The sequence below is a fragment of the Triturus cristatus genome, chromosome 5_1 (assembly GCF_964204655.1).
Source record: "Triturus cristatus chromosome 5_1, aTriCri1.1, whole genome shotgun sequence".
Taxonomy (NCBI): Eukaryota; Metazoa; Chordata; class Amphibia; order Caudata; family Salamandridae; genus Triturus; species Triturus cristatus.
Genome location: NC_140587.1, coordinates 576223533 through 576245130, shown reverse-complemented (window position 1 = coordinate 576245130; position 21598 = coordinate 576223533). Strand labels below are relative to the sequence as shown.

The 21598-nt window shown below is 42.5% G+C and overlaps 1 protein-coding gene across 1 annotated transcript in view; it reads right to left on the bottom strand.

The window, feature by feature from the left end:
- Positions 1-21598, bottom strand: part of ARFGEF1 (ARF guanine nucleotide exchange factor 1) — a 1069199-nt gene that overhangs the window by 459218 nt on the left and 588383 nt on the right. Inside the window, exons 15-17 of the mRNA XM_085605493.1 lie at positions 4544-4655; positions 3920-4125; positions 3746-3830 (exon numbers count right to left, since the gene is read on the bottom strand). Of these exons, the coding sequence (XP_085461619.1) occupies positions 3746-3830; positions 3920-4125; positions 4544-4655 (403 nt within the window). The remainder of the gene's footprint in view (positions 1-3745; positions 3831-3919; positions 4126-4543; positions 4656-21598) is intronic.

Genomic DNA, 21598 nt, shown 5'->3' with positions numbered 1-21598 from the left:
TACCCCTCCTACACCGCACCCCGGATGATCAGGAAGGCTGCCAGAGAAAATCCCCACGCTCACCTAAAAATAACGCTGCCTAGTCTAGCTTTAAAACCTTTGGAAAAAATGACATCTTAAACCTTTTAACTTCTCTTAAATACTCCAACCACTTCAACGAACCCCTCCCCTACAAATTTCTCAACAAATGTATCCACCTCCTACTCCCACTATGGACCATGATAATCAATGACTCACTCACTTAAGACATCTTACCTGATTTCCTCAAAAGCGAGCAGATGACTCTATCCTAAAAAACCCAACTCTGAACAGTCTGATCCCAATAATTACCGCCCTATCTCCAACATCCCTACTTTAGCCAAATTCTTTGAAAAATGTATACACTTACAGCTTTGCGTTCACATTGAGCATTTCCAACTCCACGAACAATGTCAATCTGGCTTCCGACCAGTTCATAGCACCAAAACTGCCTTGTTCCACATTGTCGATTATGCCCTTTGCTCACTTGAACAGAATCTTGCTTACATTTTCTTCTTTACCCGTCAGCGGCATTCAACAATGTCTATCATGATACCCTTTTGTACGTTCTTAAACACAGAATGGGTCTCTCCAGGACAGTACTAAAATGTCTCTCCTCTTTTCTCCAAAACAGATCTCAGCGCATCCTAATGGACTATCCTCTCTTCAGTCAGTCACCAGTGTCGTTGGGCGTACCCCAAGGCTCTACTCTCTCCCCGACACGATTTAACTTATATATGGAGCCCCTAACTAAAATTCTCAAACTCGCACTCATTTCCTACCACATGTACGTGAACAATATCCAACTTTATTTGAAACTCTCTTTTCCTGAGGACATCAATATCCTCAAAAACACCCTGACACAAGCACAACATTGGCTGACCCATTACCACCTCAGACTCAATGCCCTCAAAACAAAATTCCTACTGATCTCACCATCCACCATCGCCCCATTATCACAGACTGGTTCCCTTATCTTACTGCCTTGAATTGTACCCCACATATCAATTATTCTGCTAAATCCCTAGCTATAACCTTGAACAGAGCCTGTCCATTCAACAACACATTAGTTCCAGCACCAGAGGAGTTAACCACCAATTACACATCCTAAGGATACTAAAACCTTTTTTGCCCTTGGCAGATCTCCAAGCAGCAGTTCAAGCTATTTTACTATCGAGATTAGACTAGGGGAGGGCCACCCTTGTGGGCCTTCTAAAAATGGTGTTTGCGTCCCTAAAGCCTACTCTAAATATAGTTGCTAGGCTCATCATTGGCTCTAAAAAAACGTGATCATATCACTCCTGAACTGCAATGCCTGAAATGGCTACCCTATGAGGCCAGGATCCAGGTCAAAATTGCTTGTATGACACAAAGACCTGAATCAGAATACTACCTCGTAACGGACCGAGAAATTGACCTTATCATGGGAAAAAAGACACTCTAGAAGCATAAGCTCCTTACTACTCAAACCACAAAAATTCAATAAAAAGAAAACTTTGAACAGATCCTTCTCCAGAATTGCCCCAAAAATGTGGAAATCTCTCCTCGCCCGAGATCAGATGCAACCCAGCCACCCCCATCTTTAGGAAAGACGTACAAACTCTATTTCATAACAAATTACTCTCAAATTGAGGTGCCTACCTCCCTATTCATATGAGCGACCATTCCCTGCTACTCTTATCATTTATATTTATATTTGTACATATTGTTCTATTGTTTTTTTGTGTGTGATCAATACCATGTCTGTACATGATCACCGTTTGTATCACACTGCCCCCTTTTTCCAACTTGCAAAGCGCTCTTGTTCGCACTATAAGGGTGTCTTGTTCGCGCTATAGAAAACACTAAATAAATAAATATTCGATAAGATTTTTGCAGGGAGATTTGATGCTCGATTCCAATCAGCTGAAGGCAAATCTGGGTTAGCCTCATGCTGATCCTTACATTTTGCACGCCAAGTCTAAACAAGGCCAAAAGGACTACTACACTGATATGACAAGGTCCCTACATAATAAGATACACTGTATCACAGTTGGCATCAACTCTGTGCTGGTGGGGGGTGGGGTTTCTCCAGTCTCTCCACTGCACCTTCCTGGCTGCTATAAGAGGATTTAAGAGTAAATTCACAGTAAATACTGGGTTGAAGATTCAGTTCAGTACTATGTGGTGGCACCCCTCACATTCGACAGAGAATGAGAAACTCAGAAGCCAATAATGCGCATACTGAAAGACTTGGACTTGCCAGGATCTTGGTAATGGCGATTGGGGTTGTACTGAGAGTTTTGCACTATTTATTACATCAAACTCAGAAACTGGTGGTGGCAAATGCTCAACACGGCCAGCAGACCCTGCTATTGCCTATGATGGAAAGATCCTGTGAGAAACTTCCAGAATGGAGGAAAACAAGAGAGTATCACCCATACGTGTGTCGGGCATTTATAGCTGAAGAGTAAAGTCAGAATCCTTTATCGGTATCTGAAGAGGTACCATTGCATCTGACCCCTAAACATCACTTTATTAATGCTACCTGTTTGGTATTATTGAAGCACTATTCCAGTTGAAGGGTCAGAGTAAATCCATTGCTTAAGCTTCCATCTCATGATGAACAGAAAGCATGCACAGTCAAACTGGAAGAAGCACAAAAATGTCTATAGGCAAGGCTCTAGTAGATTATTTGTTATTTCAATGTCCTGATCCATCGCGTCATTTCCCTTCAGCAGCATATGTGTAACACTTTACCAATGCTGTAGGTGAATTAGTTAAGTATAATCATGGCACTCGCACACTGTTGGTAGCTATAATTGCATTGACATTTGCCTGGTATAATGCCAGCAAGTCTGACTGAAGAACTTCTTTTTATTTTTAACCAATGCTTATCCTTCTTTTTGATAATTGGTGCTGAATCGTTTTCCTCGGAAAGCACATCTGTGCAAACTGCTGAATGTCCCCCAAGTACCTCCCAAGAAAAAACACTGCTTTTGTTCTAGAGCCAAGTATGTTGTGTCTCTAGTGTGAAAAATAAGCGAGTAGAACAAAAGCACTGCCAAATAAAATCTCAAGAAATTACATTAAATATGACACAACTGGGAGTGACGTGGTTGGGGAGGGGGCGGGGGGTTGTGCTGCGGATGGGCACAGGATGTATCCAATGTCTTTTGATGCCAGTTTGCTTGGACGGTTGTCCATGTACTTTGTTTGTTTATTTGCAAAATAAAAATTTGCTTATCAAAAAAAAAATATGACACAACTATCAGTATACTCTTGTTTGTAGATTTTGATATATTATCATCTAACCAAGTAGACTAGAACGGACAGACAGAAAGGGCAACTTTGGAGTTGTAGGTCACACACTGGTGAGGTTCTGATGGGTGTACAACTATTGAACTGATGTTTTAATATATAGTTGCAAAAAATGTACCAAATAAAAAAAACATCTTTAATTTACACAAAAATAGATACCCATAATGACCTCCTTCTAGCCAGATGTAAAATTAATTAGCACTAAATGCCCCTTATGGCAAAACAATTACAAAAGAATGTGAATAGAAACAGTAATGATTTGTTATCAAACAAAAAAGCTTGGCCATAGCAAAATAATATTTAGAACACAAAGAGTGAAAGTATTATTCTAAATTCTAAGCTGAAATCCTATTTCAGGCATCATTCAAATCACATTTACATGTACTCATGAAAAATTACAATAAAGTGGTACAAAAACAAAACACACCTGTGGGCTATGAAGATCTGTCGTCAACATGATAATTGAGTATGCCAAGACATAGGCTGTATCTGCACTAGCAAATAGGGTTTGCCTGAAACATAAAAAGAAGTTATTAACCATAAATTAATTAAATTAATGTACAGATTCATAAGTAGAGAATAGTGATATTATATGACCTACCCTTGATTACATTCCAAATATCTGGCAGCAAATTTCTCCATTAGGCGATCAATTTTCTGTGCCTCTCCTGGAAGACGGAAGCCTTCAAGGAACAGACGAAGGGCTGACACAAAATCTTTTCCTGAAAAGTCATGCTGATCCACATATGCATACATGACTTCTTTGTTAAATTTATCATTATCACCAAGAAACTCCCCAACCTGAGTCTAAAAAGTAAAGAATAACATAGGCATATATTATAGCTATTATTAAATTCATAATGAATATTCATAACATAAGTGTTTAATATACGCTTTAATGTATTTTGGCATTACTAGCCAACATGTCCTTAATACAATGCTCACTTTCTGTAAATTTCACTTCAACCAACTGGATTATGTTAGGATGCCTGGGCAATATAATTACTCAATTTTGTTAAATTAAGATTGCACCATGAGATACAATACAATGTAAACATCAAAGAGAACAGTGAGGCAATGCTAATTTCGAATACAGACAAAACAAATTTTACTCCACTAAGGTTTTTGGTGTTACATGTGTGTTGCACAAGGATATATGACATGATGACACACTTTGATGCACAGTCAGAGCTACAGGTCAGCAATCAAAACACAATTTTCTTACAGAATCTAGTCTTTCCTCTTGATGCAAGAACTGGGCAATATCTTCTTGTGATGTGCCAAGCATTCCTTGTTCTTGCAAGTACTGGATTCCTCTCTTTGGCTTCTTGTTAAATCTGCAGCAGAAACAAAAGATATATTATCCAAGGAACCTAAGGAAAAATCAACACAAAGAAGAAACAGTATCGAAGATGGACATGGTATTTTGAAAATGCTCTATGAAGCCCAAAAGTCATGACTCACTTTAAGAAAAAAAAAAAGGAACATGGATAACTAAATTTCTCCAAAAATGGTGCTTGGTGCTGGCGAATGCAAACATCCACAACTGTATTTTCTACATTCTTTTTTACGTATCTTATGCCTTTTTATTTTGGGTATAGTCATAGAGATAGTTATACGGAGAATAGGAATAACTTTATATCCTAACAGGTACAAAAGACTTCGCAAGGTTTTACACATTCAGATGCAATATTAACATTTTTTGTACAGAATCATTAACAGACTGAGTAGAAGCGTGTTTCACAAACCTTACGCTACTGCCAAAGAAAAGCACACCTTCTCCCTCTAGCGACTTAGGAAAGGATTATGTTACTTACCCTGTAAGCATCTGTTCTTAACATGTAAAGCCGTAAATTGACATGCTTTGCATAATCCTGTCATCTAGTGTTGTGTTTGGATGTTTGCAAGTTGTTTTTCCTCAAAGAAGTCTTTCGAGTCACGAGGTAAGGTGACTTCTCCTCTTGGTAATAGTGCGCATGGTCATAGACTCCATTGTTAGATTATTTTCCCGCAAGAGAATGGAGTAAGTAGAGTGTTGTTCATGCATGTATAATGTAAATAAAAACTGCAACGACCATAGGTGTCTGGGGAGGAGGGAAGGCTCATGTGAATCTAAAACTCCACATGCCAAGAAAAGATGATTACAGGGTAAATAACAATCTGTTCGAGGCATGTGTGCTGTAGATACACATGATTTGCATACACTATATAGCAGTGCCCTCCAAAAAGCTGTGGCTAACCAGTGGATGTTGCAGTTGTTTGAAAAAGTGTTTGTAGCACTGCCTGTCCTACATTAGCTTGATGGCGTGCTACCACATCCACACAATAGTGTTTGGTAAATGTGTGTGGCGTAGACCATGAGCTGCTTTACAAATGTCAGCTATTGGAACGTCACCTAAAAAAGCCATGGATGCACCTATTTTACGAGTAGAATGTGCGTTAGGAGTTGTAGATAAAGTCCTTTCCGCGTTAATATAGCTGGTACTCTGAACAAAGATAAGTGTTGTCTGTTTTGAAGGTAGGCAGCCATTGCTGCAAGGTGTTGACATATGGAGTTGTATGCCAGACCTGAGCGTTGTAAATGCAAAAAAGAATGTTTTGTATAAATGCATTTAGTGGGTCAATTGTTATTTCAATAAAAACAAACCTTTTCCACTTTGCTGCATAGCAAGCTCTAGTGATAGGTGGCAGATTTAGATATCCAAATTCTATGACTTCAAGAGCCAAATCGCTAGGTTTAGCTCCTTTGAGTTTGGGTGGCTGGTTTCTCCATGGTTCTGAGTGAGAAGGCTTGGTATTAGGTAAAGCTTCTCATGTGGCAGTACTGAAAGTTCGAGTAGAGTTGTAAATCATGGTTGACAAGCCCATGTGGGTGCTACTAGAATAAGAGTGAGGGACAGCTACCTTAGCTTCCGAACCAGAAATGGAAGTAGTGGCAGAGGCAAAAAAGCGTAAGCAAATAATCCTGACCAATTCATCCATAGGGCGTTGCCTTTGGATAGAGGTTGTGAGAACTTGGAAGAGAGGTTTTTGCATTTTACGTTTTGTGCTTTCGCAAAGTGGTCTATTTGTGGAAACCCCCATTTGTAGAAGTATGGGAGGAAGACTGGGGGGTAAAGTTCACACCTGTGGACTTGTTGCCGCATCCTGCTGAGGAGGTCCGCAAAGTTGTTGTCTGTCCCTGTAAGGTTAACTTCTGCTAGAAGGTGGATTCTGAGATGTATTGCCCAACGCGAAATGACCTGAAAGGGGTATGACAGATGTAGATATTATGTCCCCCCTGTTTTTGTACATAGTACATGGCTGTCATATTGTCTGTCTGGTCTGGGACAACCTTGCCTATGCTTTCAACACTAGGTGGACAGCTTGAAGCTCTAGGTAGTTGATGTGAAGATTCTGGTGTCCTAGAGACCCTCAACAGTTAGACGGTGTAGGTTAACGTTCCATCCTGTCAGGGGTGCATCCACTGTTAGAACGAACTGTGGACGAGGGTTGACGAAGGGCCACCCCTTTTATAAGTTCTGTGTGTTCCACCACTGCAAAGAGCGATGGGTAGCTGTCTACCAACACTAGATAGTGTGGTTGACCCTGTGATTGAATCCACTGAAGTGCTAAACATTCCTGTGGAGGACGCAGGTTTAGTCTTGGATGAGGCGCTGTAGCAAATCATGATGCCATCCTCCCGAGAAGTCGCATGAAAGTTTAGACTGTTAGATATTGATTCCTTTGAAATAGTGGTAGCAGTGCTTGAAATATTTTAATCCTGCTGCATTTGATACCCTAGAACTATTTGAGTGTTGATAACAGTTCCTAGATTTGGTTGCAGTTGTGAAGGTTGAAGGTGGGATTTCTGAGCACTGATTGTGAATCCCACTGATGGAGAAGATTTGAGTGTGTCGTTCACACATATGATGTGTATAGGCTTTAATAAGCCAATTGTCTAGATATGGGAAGACCTGAATTTGTTGAGGTCTTAAATGATCAGCTACCACTACTAAGCATTTGGTGAACACTCTGGATGCAGTGGTGACTCCAAGTGGGAGGACTTTGAATTGATAATGATTCCCTAATATGACAAACCTGAGGTATTTGCGATGTGCTGGGTGAATAGGGTCGTGAAAGTATGTGTCCTTTAAATCCAGTGTTGACATGAAGTCCCCTTGCTACAGAAATGGAAGTACTTATTTAAGTGTAACCAAATGGAAGTGTTCTGATAGTATGTAAATGTTTAAAGGCCTTAGATCTAAAATAGGCCTTGGAGAGCCATCCTTTTTGGGAATTAGAAAGTACAGGGAGTAAACCCCTGACCCTTGATGTTGTATTGGAACTAGTACTGTGACTACTTTTATTAAAATAGCTTGTATTTCTTGTTTGAGCAGTTGTTGATGTTCCAGAGAAAACCTGTGAGTGCGAGGCAGAATAATGGGAGGATTGCCGGGTTCGAGGCTCGGCAGGGAAGCTCAACATCCTGTGATTCTGGACCACGCACTTAATCTCCCCATGCCTAAACAAAAACTAATGTGCCTGTCTGTAATGCAACTGGTGCTCATGTAAAGCACTCCGATATCTTTGGGTCAAGATCGCGCTATATTAAAAAAACTAAAGGATTGCTGGTGAGCTCCAGGCAATAAGCATGTTGAATAAGGTCTAACACCCACTTGGATGTTATTGACTGCCAAGTGGGAAAAAACTTTTGTAGTCGACCCCCGACAGGTGAAGGATGATCGGGGGGGGGGGGGGGGGGGGGGGGTGGATTATGGTGTCACTGTTTGTTGGCAAATGGGGAGGCATGGGTCGGTGTGCCTTTGCCCTGACCTTTGGCGTTGTTACCCCTATAGCTGTACCTGTAAAATCCTCTAGAAAAAGAGGACAGACATTGTGGCCTGTAAGAAAATATGGAGGCATCAGTGGAAGCGGTTTTTGAACCTCCTTTGTAAAAGGAGCGACGAAAGGGGCCTCTATTGGAAGGTGTCTGTAGTGCTCCCATGGACTTACCTACTTCTGAGTCTTTTTTCATCTTCTCTAAGGATTCATCCACTTGTGGGCCAAGGAGATATTGTTTATCAAATAGGATATTTAATAATGTCTACTGGACTTCTGGTTTAAAACCAGAGCTACACAACCATGCATGTCTCCTTAATAGGACACTGGTATTGATCCCTCAGGCAGCAGTGACAGTAGAATCTAATGCACACCTTATGAAGGAACTGGAATGAAAATGCTACTGACCAGTACGCATCTGTTCTTGGCATGTAGAGCTGCATAGATTCATACTACTGAATAGATTGCCATCTGGTGTTGGGCTCGGATGCTTGCACCTTGTAGTCTTGGAAGAAGTCTTCTGTGGTCACGAGATAGGGGACTCCTCCCTTGGGTGATAGTGCGCATGGGCATGGACTCCATCCTCAGATTGTTTTTCGCCATGAAGGGAAATGATGGAGTTAGTAAGAAACAAAAGAAATGTCCATGTTAATGTATCTAATTAAGATAAAACTGGAACAGATACAGGTTCCGGGGAGGCGGGTGGGCGTATGAATCTCTGCAGCTCTACATGCCAAGAACAGATGCATACTGGCAAGTAGCATTTTCCGTTTGAGGCATATGAGCTGCAAAATTCATACTACTGCATAGACTGTACAGCAGTGTTTCCCCTAGCGGTGGTCACCTGTATCCGTTGCAGTGGATTGAAAAAGTGTCTTAAGAACAGCTTGGCCTACAAAAGTCAGTTGCTTTACCTGCACGTTAACACAATAGTGCTGGGTGAAGGTGTGTGTTGTAGACCATGTTGCTGCCTTATAGATGTCATCTAAGGGAATGTTCCCTAAGAATGCCATGGAAGCCCCTAGTTTGCGTGTTAATGTGCGTTTAGCCTTTTGGTAGCATATCTGAATGCATTTGACTATCCACCTAGCAATCCCAGCTTTGGAGATGGGGTGTCCTTTATGAGGTGGTGAGAAAGCTATGAATAGTTGTTTTGTCTTTCTAAAGGGCTTAGTGTTGTCAATATAATAAAGTAGAGCTCTTTTGACACCAAGTGTGTGAAGAGCTCTCTCTGCTAAAGAGTCCGGGTTTTGGAAAAACACTGGTAACTCTATGGATTGGTTAAGATGAAAAGCAGAGATTACTTTGGGAAGGAATTTTGGATTTGTTCTAAGAACCACCTTGTTGCGATATATTTGTAAGAATGGTTCTTGTATGGTTAAAGCCTGGATCTCACTTACTCTCCTGAGAAAGGTGATTGCAACTAGGAAAGCTACTTTCCATGTAAGAAACTGCAGTTCACATTTGTGTAGAGGTTCAAATGGGGGACCCATGAGCCTGGTAAGGACAATGTTTAGATTCCACACCGGAGAGGGTGGCAGTCTGGGATGAATTATTCTTTTAAGGCTTTCCATAAAGGCTTTGATTGCAGGTACTCTAAACAGTGGCAGGTGCTGTCTGTTTTGTAAGTAAGCAGCAAGAGCAGCTAGATGTAATCTTATGGATGAATATGCCAGATTACATGTTTGTAAATGCAGCAAATAGCAAATGATGTTCTGAATTGAAGCATCCAGTGGATTGATTTTATTATTATTGCAGTAAATGACAAATCTTTTCCATTTTGCTGCATAACAGGCTCTAGTAGTAGGGCGCCTGGCTTCTTTGATGATTTTCATACAGTCTGATGTAAGGTTAAGGTAACCGAACTCTAGGACTTCAGGAGCCAGATCGCCAGATTCAGCTGACCTGAATCGGGGTGTCTTATCCATCCACGGTTCTGCGTTACTAGTTTTGGGGAGAGACGCAGTTTTTGGTGTGGAACCACCGAGAGTTCGAGAAGTGTGGTGAACCATGGTTGTCGTGCCCATGTTGGAGCAACTAGGATCAGCTTCAGAGACTGTTGCCTGAGCTTGCGTATTACTAGGGGAATGAGAGAGAGTGGCGGAAAAGCATACGCAAATCTGCCTGACCAGTTCATCCATATCGCATTGCCCTTGGACGACGGGTGTGGAAACCTGGCGGCGAAGGTTGGGCATTTTGCGTTTTCCTGTGTGGCGAACAGATCTATGTCTGGGTGGCCCCACATTTGGAAAAATGGTTGAAGAACCTGTGGATGAAGTTCCCATTCGTGAATCAGCTGTATCTAATGACTGAGCAGATCCGCAATCTGATTGTGTACTCCTGGAAGATGTTCTGCTAGGAGATATATGTTTTGCGGAATGGCCCATTCTCCAAATGTTTTGCTCTTGTTGAGAAAGCTGCAAAGAGTGTGTTCCTCCTTGTTTCTGTATGTAATACATTGCTGTCATGTTGTCCGTCCGGACTAGGACAGATTTGTTGAGGAGATGTGGTTGGAATGATTTTAGAGCTAGAAATATTGCTAGTAATTCTAGGTGATTGATGTGGAGCACTATTTGTTGAGTTGGCCACCTGCCTTGGACTGTATGGTTTAGAAGATGGTCCCCCCCAGCCGGTGAGGGATGCGTCTGATGTTAGCATTATCTGCGGGACTGGCTCTAGTAACAGCCGCCCTTTGTAAAGGTTTTGTGTGTTCCACCACTGCAGGGCTGTAGGTGGGACTTGATGTGGTTTATTGTGAACCCCAAACTGTGTAGCAGCTGAATTGTTTGGTAGGCGTGCTGTACACACTGACTGTGTGATTTGGCTTTTATGAGCCAGTCGTCCAGCTACGGAACATGTGAATGCGTTTTCTTCACAAGTGCGCGGCTACTACTGCCAGGCACTTTGTGAAGACCCTGGGTGGTGCTGTTACTCCAAATGGGAGGACCTAGAAATGATAGTGTTATCCGTCCACTGTAAACCTTAGATATTTTCTGTGAGCCAAGTGTATGGGAATATGGACGTAGGCGTCCTTGAGATCTAGTGTGGCAAGGAAGTTGCCTTGTTGAAGCAGTGGAAGGACTTGCTGAAGAGTGATCATGTGAAAGTGATCTGACTGAATGTAGAAATTGAGGTGTCTGAGGTCCAGTATTGGTCTGAGAGAACCATCCTTTTTTGGGATTAGAAAGTACAGTGAGTACACCCCTGTCCCCTGATGCTCTAGGGGAACTGGTTCTATTGTGTGCTTTTGAAGCATAGAGAGAACCTCTTGTTTGAGAAGTGTTAGATGTTCCATGGACATGGGACGTTGTCTGGGCGGAATGTTGGGGGGAGCAGCAGTAAGTTCCAGGCAGTAACCATACTGGATAATTTGTCTTACCCACCTGTCTGTGGTGATGGAATTCCACACAGGTAGGAACTGTGATAGTCTTCCCCCGACTGGAGTGGAATGGTCGGGGGAAAGTGGAGAGAAGTCACTGTTTTGTGGTGGGGGAGTTGCGGGTATTAGAACCACGCCCTCTCCCTCTGTTATTGCCTCTGTAATTCCCTCTAAAGTAACCTTTGTTAGGGGAGGTCTGGGTGGGGCTTTTATACGTGGAAGAGGTGGTGTCTGTGCCAATGGTTTTGGAGGCGCCCCTATAAAAGGAGCGACGAAAGGAACCTCTACCAGTTCTTGCTTGTAGAGCCACCATGGATTTGGCTGTCTCTGTGTCTTTTTTCATCTTTTTCTAAAGATGTGTCCACAGTGGGCCCAAACAAGTGTTCCTGATCTAAGGGTTGGTTGAGGATGGTAGACTGCACCTCTTGTTTAAACTCAGATATGCGCAACCACGCATGTCTACGTAATAATACACTTGTATTTATTGTGCGGGATGCTGCATTTGCAGCATCAAGGGCACATTTTATTGAGGTATTTGTAATTAACTTTCCCTCTTGTATAAGATCATTTGCTTTGGTCTTATGCTCGTCTGGAAGGTGTTGAATGAGCTTTTCAAGCTCATCATAGAGAGTCCTGTCGTACATTGCTAGTAAGGCTTGTGAATAGGCAATGCGCCAAATGTTTGCTGCCTGAGACGCAACTCTTTTGCCTGATGCGTCCAGTAACTTAGAATCTTTGTCTGGCGGAAGGGCTTCACATGTAGTTTGGGAATTTGCCCTCTTACGGGCCTTTGCTACTACCAATGAACCCAGAGGGAGTTGGCCTTTAATAGAAGCTGGATTGCCTGGGGCTGGCTTGTATTTTTTCTCGCCTGTAGGATTAAGAACCCTAGCCCTAACAGGGTCTTTAAAAACCTCAGGGGCATGTTTAATCATCCCTTTGTGCATAGGGAGAGTGTTTGTTGTATTTTGAGGCTGAGCGATTGTCTCTAGTAAAAAGTCCTCCTCTAGGGGATCTGAATGTAGTTGGACCCCATGGTATTGTGCAGCTCTATTTATTAGCTGTGCAAACCCTATACTATCGTCTGGAGGTGATGGTCTGGAGGGATATGAATCAGGCTCAGATACATCTGGGACATCATAATTGTCCCAAGGGTCGGGAGATGGGATACTGTGGGTGTCATCATCAGTATCTGTATTATGTGGCGAGTGTGTGTCATCATCACCCCCTATATCGTCATCCTCCTCTTGTGGTGAAAAAGCAGGCACTGTAGAGTGTGGATGAGTCTTTTTTCGTGGAGGGTATCTCAGGTGTTTCTGAGGTGTCCAATTTCCTCTTTTTAGGTAGTATAGAGGTGACATGTCGAGTAATGGGGTCTATATGGAGTGTTTTTTGTCTAGGATCAAGTGGATCTGGATGGAAAAGTTCTTTGGATCCGTTATCTTTTTTCGGTGCCGAGGACTTCGGCTTCGAGTGGTGTTTTGGCCTGTCCTCTTTAGCTTTAGGAGGAGTTTTTGACTCCTTTTGCCTAGGTGGAGTTTTCGACCCCAAAGGTTTAGTTTGTATTTTTCGGATCCGAAGGCTTCGACTGAGCTTGTTTCGGTGCCGAAGAGTCCATTACCTTGAGTTCGGTGCCGAAGATGCTGATGCGGACGGGACCTTGGGTTTATGCTTCGGTGCCGACAGTGGTTTTTCTGCACCGTGTTGTGGCTGGCTCGATCCCGAGCTGCCTGAAGGCTTCGGATGCTTCAGAGCCGGGCCCGGAGGCGGGGCTTCTAAAGTTTTGTCTCGGTGCTGATCTATACCCGAAGGTGAAGGTGTTACTGGAGCATCGACGTCAGTACTCACGCTCCGTTGACCTGGAGTAATCATCTGGTCACCTGGTATTCTGATCCCGATTACTTGGCTTCGGAGATGTTGGGTTGTTCGTCTCCTGTGTCTGGATCATCGGAGCCTGCTTTGAAGATGTTCTCCAGAGCCGGAACGGTTGACCCAGACATTTTGTGTCGTCGAGCCCGGCGATCACGTCTAGTCTTCTTGGACCTGAAAGAGTCACAGGCCTGGCAGTGTCGACTCTCGTGTTCTGGCGAGAAACAAAGGTTGCAGACCTCGTGGAGACCTGTGTGTGGGAATTTAGCCCCACACTTGCATTTTTTGAATGGAGTCCTTTCCATATGCTGGTTGATGGCGCCGATCGGTCCAACAGCCCACGTCGAGGACCAGACTCGAAAAGGTCTTCGGAACTGGATACGCATTGAGAGAGATTCGCGATCGAAACAATACCGTCGATTGGTGAGAGTTTTTGCGCGTCGAAGGGGAATCGAACGACGTCGAAACAGAGCGCAGCAAGTTACATCCAAACCCGATGGCGAAAAAAAACTATCTCAGGATGGAGTCGATGCCCATGCACACTATCACCCAAGGGAGGAGTCACCTATCTTGTGACCACAAAAGACTTCTTCCAAGACAACAACAAGGTGCAAGCATCCGAGCCCAACACCAGATGGCGATCTATGTAGTAGTATGAATTCTGCAGCTCATATGCCTCGAACATAAATCTTCCTTCCTGCACTAAATTCTGTCCTTTTTTCTTATGCTCCTCTGGGAGATATTCAAGTAATTCTTCTATCTCATCCCAGCGAGTTCTGTCATATCTAGCAAGAAGACCCTGTGAATTGCCTATACGGCAGGGATTGGTTGATTGTGCAGCCACTCATTTGCCTGAGGCATCTATCAGCTTTGAATCTTTGTCAGGAGGTGGTGCATCAGCTGTTTGTGAATTTGCTCTTTTGCGAGCACTATACACAACCAATGAGTCTGGTGGAAGCAGACCTCTAATAAAAATTGGGTCAGATGGAGGGGATTTGTACTTTTTGTCCACCCTAGGTGTGATAATATGTGCACGCGCAGGGTCCTTAAAAATATCCTCTGCATGGCGCATCATTCCCTTTTAACCTTGGCAGAGACTGAGATGTTTTGGGTGAAGTACCTGAGGTTTCAAATAAAAAGCTTCTTCTAAGGCTTCTTTGTGTAAAGTGACAATATGATAAGCAGCTGCCTTGGCTATGAGCTCCTGATAGAGAAGTTATCAACAGGAGGTGAGGGTTTTGCAGAATAAAGATCAGGACCTGTGTCTCCTGGAGGATCTATATCATAATCCTGCTAGGGGTCTGGTGTTGCTTCACAATTGCTGTCATCCCCTATATCTGCATCTGGTTCTGTGTGAGGAGAACCCTGAGGTGTAATATTTAGAGGGTTTGTAGGTGAAGAAGGTACCAAGGGTACAGGTGAATGTGGTGGTGAAGAAAAAGGAGGAATAGGGTGCAGGGGACTGGTAGCTAAGTCCTTCTTCTTTTTCAGAGGTATCTCATATCCAGTGCCCTTTAGAAATAATGTTTTCCTTTTGGAAGATGGCACTGGATGAATATGTATTTTCTTTTGGATCAAGTCTTTCTTACATGGTTTGTATGATTGGCTCCGGTAGTGTTGGCGAAGCAGATTTATGTCTTCCTGTTGTTCGATAAAGTTTGGCTGAAGGTATCGGGAGTTCCTTCTGTGTTCTGCCTCTGCATTTCTACAAGTAGAGCTCGATGGTACTGCAACGTTTTGTTAGATCAAAACGACCGACAGGCCTCAAAGTTTTCTTGTTTGTGCTACGGAGATAAGCACAAATTGCAAACTTCATGAAGGTCGGTGTATGGGTACTTGGAGCGGCACCGATGGCAGAATTGAAACAGAGCCCGTTTCATCAGCTTGTTACCTCGATGGAGTTGGTATGGAGTAGAAAGTAACCTGGACGGCTAGGCCTGAAGTCTGCAGTTGGGATGTTCCGACCCGTTGAGTGAAGTTTTCTGAATTTTGATACGCTAAGGATGAAAAACTAATTTGAATCAATACTGACGAGGGTAGAGTGGATGCGCACTGAAAGGATCCCGACGAACGCTCTCGAACGGGTGCACCGAAATACACATCCAAGCACGATGGTGGAAAGAAAACAATCCAACACCGGAGTTGATGACCATACGCACTATTACCAAAAGGAGGAGTAACCTTACCTCGTCACTCAATAGACTTCTTCAAAGAAAAACAACTTGCACACATCCGGACCCACCACTAGATGGCAGGAGAAATCAAAGCATGTGTATCTACAGCACATATGCCTTGAACATTAAGAAACAATCAAAAATACTGAGAGAAGAAAAGAACCATGGCTGTACATATTGCTGAATTAGACATGGTAATCGGTACTTCAAATTGCACCCTGAAGTTGACTGCCAGAGAATGAATACTCTCCAGGACTGATCAATAAAATGTTGATGGAAGCAACATCAGAGAATAGATGCCCACTGTCATTTGCCCAGAGTAGTTTTGAAATAATAGGGCTGCTGCTTTCCTAGTACAAGCTTAAATTCACTAAGGGTTGCTCTGGGCGATCGAGATATCTAAAGACCCACTGATATAAGGGGGATCATACATTAAGCCCATCCGTGCATGTCAATTACAAAATATGAGACTTAATTAATGAAAATAGAAATCTCAAATAATAAGGAAGTCATGTCCAGTGCTTTCAAGAGTAGAGATGAAGCTCAGTGAACTTCATTCCGTAATACAGGTGTAGGGGAAAGATCCAGTGACAGTTTAAAAAGTTTCAAATGTGGTGCAGAAAACAAATAAATGATTCATGTTAACATAGGGTAATACAAAAGGATTTACAATAATTAAAATTGCAAAATCAAACAGCGTCTCAAACAACACTCCCTGCTCCTATGCCTCTGAATATAGTCTTCAACAGCCAGAGGTTTACCAGTGCACACAGTCATTCACTGCCCATAACTTTTACCTGTGCTCAAAACAGTACAACTGGGCACAGGGATTAGGCTTGGGATATGCTATGAGCCTAACCTCCAATTACTTATCTATAGAGTGAAACCTTTGACCCTGTGCTCTATTCCCCCGGCATAAGGAGTGCAGCTGCCAGTCCTCCCACACCAACTGCTTTACTCCCACCACCAAGTGTACACCACTACCTGGGCATTGGTTTCAACAATATGCATTGGGTACTTTGTAGGAGGTTGTGCCTTTACCAAACTAATGTAGGTTTACAATGTTTACTCTCAATAATAACGATGCATAAATGCAGAAAGCACCTTCTACCTAATGTGAAAAAATAAAGACTTGACACTTGGGCAAGATAAAGAGCAGCTTTTATGGTACACTGATGACACAACAATTGAAAATGTAAGCTAGAACAGCTATTTAGGAATGAGCTTAAACTCAACACTTAACTGGTATGGGAAAGTCAGAGATACATGAACTCCAATGAAATACCTAGGATTAAAAGCAGGTAGTAGTCAATTTTGTCATTATTCTTACAAGGATTTGTTAGTAAAATATCAACTACACTATTTAATTGACTGTAGCCTTAGACTGTGAATGCAATAAGCTATTTGATAGACTGGAACATAGTCAACTCTAGAAATGGTTGACATGATGCAATTCTACTCTGCAAGCCTTGTTACACCTTAAATTCGGGAGACAGCTGTACGTTCTTTCCTTATAAAACTTTCAAATAAGTAGACATTGGCAGCCATCCTAGTGGTGCATATCATACCAAACAATGAACAAATGTATTTCACTTCTATGTATACACTGAATAAGTTGCTACCATCTTGATTCCCTTTTTAATAAGCCTGTACTACAAAATCTGCTCTTACAATGTTGATTAAAATATGTTTGAAACATGTAGGCCTTGAGGATGTGTGTATTTCGATGAGGAATATAACATTCGACCAAGAATTACAAGACCAGTATATTGGACTAAGGAATACTGCGATACCTCTACATCACATTGAATTATTAATAAAAAGTAATGTGTTTTTACAGTTAAAACTTCAAACAATTGCTGTACTTGATATTACGGGTGAATAGAAATAGCTACCCTCTACTAATACATGTTATACAATTTTAATAGGGAACCAACAGTCACATAATTGTTTTATTTCAGGACAGTTTGATAATAAGCAGATTCTGTTTAAAATCTATTTCTTGGAAGAAAGAAATGGGACAACAGTATCACGCACATTTGGATTGTGCACACAGGATGAGGATTTATTTATTCAGTCTATATTTTTGAAATTTTAACTATCGCAAATAATTTCCAAAAGGGTGTCAGTGTGTTTTACAAGAGAACAGGTGCCACTGCTTACCCAGCAGTGCACAAAAGAACAAATACAGTGCAAAAAACAAGAAGTAGAACAATGTTTTGTGCCAGCGACTTTCACTGGGATAGCAAATTAAAATTAAAGTCTGCATCGATCTTGGGAATGATAACAAAATTGTTTTAAGGATTGAGTATGAATCGCATTTAATTTTGTCTTTCTTAAGTGCGAAATATCGGTTTTTCCACAACCAACATTGCTTCCAGGTCTTGTGGTGTGTCATGTTCAGGCAGAGCATACTGAGATAGTAGTCTAGTTTTCCCGGTTTCTCCAGTGAAGACCAAGCGACCACCTGAGAGCATTTTCTATGTTTTATTGTTCCTCTGTCATCTAGGATTCACTTCCTATCAGAATGTCTTCCTGATTATGGGGTTGTCAAGATGGACAGTTTGCCTCCTAGCTGGACAGTTGTGTTTATTGCTCGAGGACTCCTTCTGGTCCAAACACCTTCAGACTACAGCCAACAATGATGGGAAAGAGAAGACTCCCTCGGCCAGGATTTGTTGCACCACCCTGTCCTCAGTACTGGCATCAAGAGAGTGCAGGGAGTCATCTTTGGAGGATATAAGTGGTGGTGGTGGGGGGGAAAGAATCTGGCAGCAGGATGTGCCTCAGTGTATTTGTGGAATGCGCTTTCTGCAGGATTACCCCCACTTTTTGCTAGATTTAGTGCTAGTTAACTAACGCTGAACATTGGGGCACTGATGTTCAGCGCCTAGTGTATGTACTCTGACCCCTAAAGTATATGTGCAATTGTCTGATACTGGATTGAAATATTTAACTTGCCTATAAGTCCCGAGTATATGGTACTCTGTCTACCCAGGGCCTGTATGTTAAATGTTACTAGTGGACTACAGCACTGATTGTGCCACCACTACAGTGAGAAAGTGAAAACATGACTCTAGGCCTGCCACTGCCAATTCAACCTGGGTAAATGCACCTTTTAGCAGACCCAAACTTCCCTTTTTAATCATGTTAAGTCACCCCTATGGTAGGCCCTAAGTGTCTAAAGGGCAGGGTGCATGGTATTTAAAAACTGGACATGTGTTCTTAAATTTGACCTGTTCTGGGAGTGATAAATCACCAAAGTCGTTTTTCACTTTGGCAAGGCTGACTCTCCCGCAGAAAAACACCAATTAATACAAGCTTCAAAGGAGCAGCCCCTGTCACAGTCAGTTGTAACTCACACATAGGCCTGCCATTGTCTAAGGAAAGCAAGATTCTGCGAGGTTGGATTTTGGCAGAGCAGGGCCCTGTGGGATTGTTTAGGGCCAAACCCACATGAAATTCTCTCAAAGTGGGTAGGGTTGCCCTTGGGGACTTTTTCCTTATAGGTTAAGGACAAGCCACAAGCTAGTGCCAGGTATAAATGTGGCACCCTTGGCTCATTCCTTAGAACAATACTGGACCTGTGGACTACAGAAGAATGACTGCACCTGCGGTTTTACGTGTGGAGAGAAACTCCAAGGACTGGACCTGCTCTCACTTGCACCCAGGTCAGATGAGTGGGCTCCAAGGGCAAGTTAGCTAGCCTTCAGGTAAGCTCCAGGAATAGAAGAAGTCTGCAACAAGAGCCCAGCCGACGAGGTTTCAACGGGATTTGCCCTGGAACTTGTATGTATGTATGTATGTAGGCACATTTATAAAGCGCTCTGTAACCCTACGGCATCCTGGCGCTGCGATACATGTGTGTTACCATCGGGGATTCTACAGAACATAATCAGAACAGATTATACTCTGGGAAAGAGCCAGGTCTTCATTTTCTTACGGAACATCATCAAATCCTGTATCTGTCTCAGTTCCATGGGGAGACTGTTCCAAACTTGCTGGTAGATTCTGGAAGAATGAGTCCCAACTCACCAAGTGGTGCTCTAAAGGTACTGAACACTTCCTCAGGACTGCAAAAGTGGACACAGAACATTTTTCTTAACTTTTTCATAAAAGAACCAGAGGCTACCATTGGACCGCTGATGAACCGCAGCTGCTAGTGTCAGTAGAGCGACTTCAAGAAAAGCTTTTAAGTCCCAACATGGAGGATTTCACTCGGAACAGTAGCAAGCAGCACCCTGCAGTCATTGAGCCCTCCGGCCAATCCAGCTGGCAGCCTGCCCCACCGACAAGAACACTTCTTCAGAACAAAGACTAAAGGGCCGATTATGATGTCGTTCGGAAAGGCTCTGAATGGGATTCGGTATTGCAGAATCCGATACGGAACCCTTGTTTCTGAATGAATCTTACACATTTCCCAACGACCCATTACAATGCCAGGAAACTGTTCGGGCAGTCCGGATCGGTTCCGAAAGGCACTTGGATAGCGCGAGTCTTTCGGAGCCGAATCATACAGCTTCATGGACATGGTTTACGAATGAGCGATTACAATGACCGATTCGGACAGACATTGCGATTCGGTCTGCCCGACACGAAACGGCTGTCGGAATCTGTCTTTGGGGGCCCGTTACGGGGCCGCCCTCACCCGGAGGCTTCCGATTGGGGCCCGTGGAGGTACCCAAGGGACCCTTCTTCCCAACCATGCACAATGTGACAGGCTCCATGGAGTACCCATCACAGGGTTTTCCCCAACCACCCCTTTTCTCAATGGGAGCCTGTGTTCTCGTACGGAACACAGCCACCCACTGAAGTCAATGCTAGTCCGACCGAATGATGATGGGAAGCATCGTAATCGGTCGTTCGGACATGCAGGACCCGAATCGTTCAGAACAGTTTCCGAATTGCATCCTAAATGGCCTCTAAGTCAGAAGGTAAACTTTTCTCCGGGACAAATCTGGTGCCTGTATCTAATGTGAATTGTTGTTTTGGTGTCTATTTTACAAATTTACAATTTATATAATTTTTAGAAATTGGAGTGGGATTTTTGTTGTGTTGTGTTTTCAACTTCTAACTGACTTATACTGATAAATGTTTTACACTTATTTTCTCCGAGTGAAGCCAGACTACTCTGTGCCAAAGCTAAACAGGACTGAGGCTAAAAGAAGCCTAACGGGACCAGATACAGAAATCTACCAATATTATTTGTTAAGGTCTCACAACCACCCCAACTAATAATCCACTTCCTCACAGGCACCTGCCCAAGGATGTTCATTCATTTAACCAAGATTCCCTCACCTTTAAGCGTGTTTAACATAATGAAAGGTGGTGGGGAAATAGAGACACCAGCAGTGGTGAGCAGGTGTGGAGCTCCGTGACGGAGCTCCTTACCCAGTTGTCCTGATGAGCAAATATATTTATAGACACTGCTTTAAAGAATTAGCAGAAAAAAGGGCAATCATTTTATAAATGAAGAAGGTTGTGGAACTATAATATTTATTTTCCAAATCAATGGAAGATTATCTAAGTGTACAATAATAATATTTTTATTTTAAATGGAGGGTTATCAGTTTATCATTTTGAAAGGATGGTTAATAATAATTTGGCATTAAAATGAATTTATAAAGTCCATTCTAAAACTGCATATTGCAAGTTAGTACAATAATTTATCTTTCTGAAAGAATTGTCAAACGGTAAATGCTTGATTACTGAGCATGCGGTGAATAATGAAGGATTTCATCTTCTGTGAAAAATATCGCTTTCCAGTAAGCTTCAAGCTATTTTAACTTATATGATTATTAGTATGACACATTCATTCTTGTTACAATCATTAAATATCAATAGACTATCTATTCTTACGGCGGTGAAAAATTTAATTTGTTTCAGTTTCAATATGACGGGTTCCACCACAGTACATAATAATAAATCAAACATATCAGTTTATTTAAATTGTTTAGAAAATTCTAATAGTGGTTACTATTGTATTAAATAAAATATCTGCAGCGCGCCCACTAGGGCTTGTACCACATTTTCATGT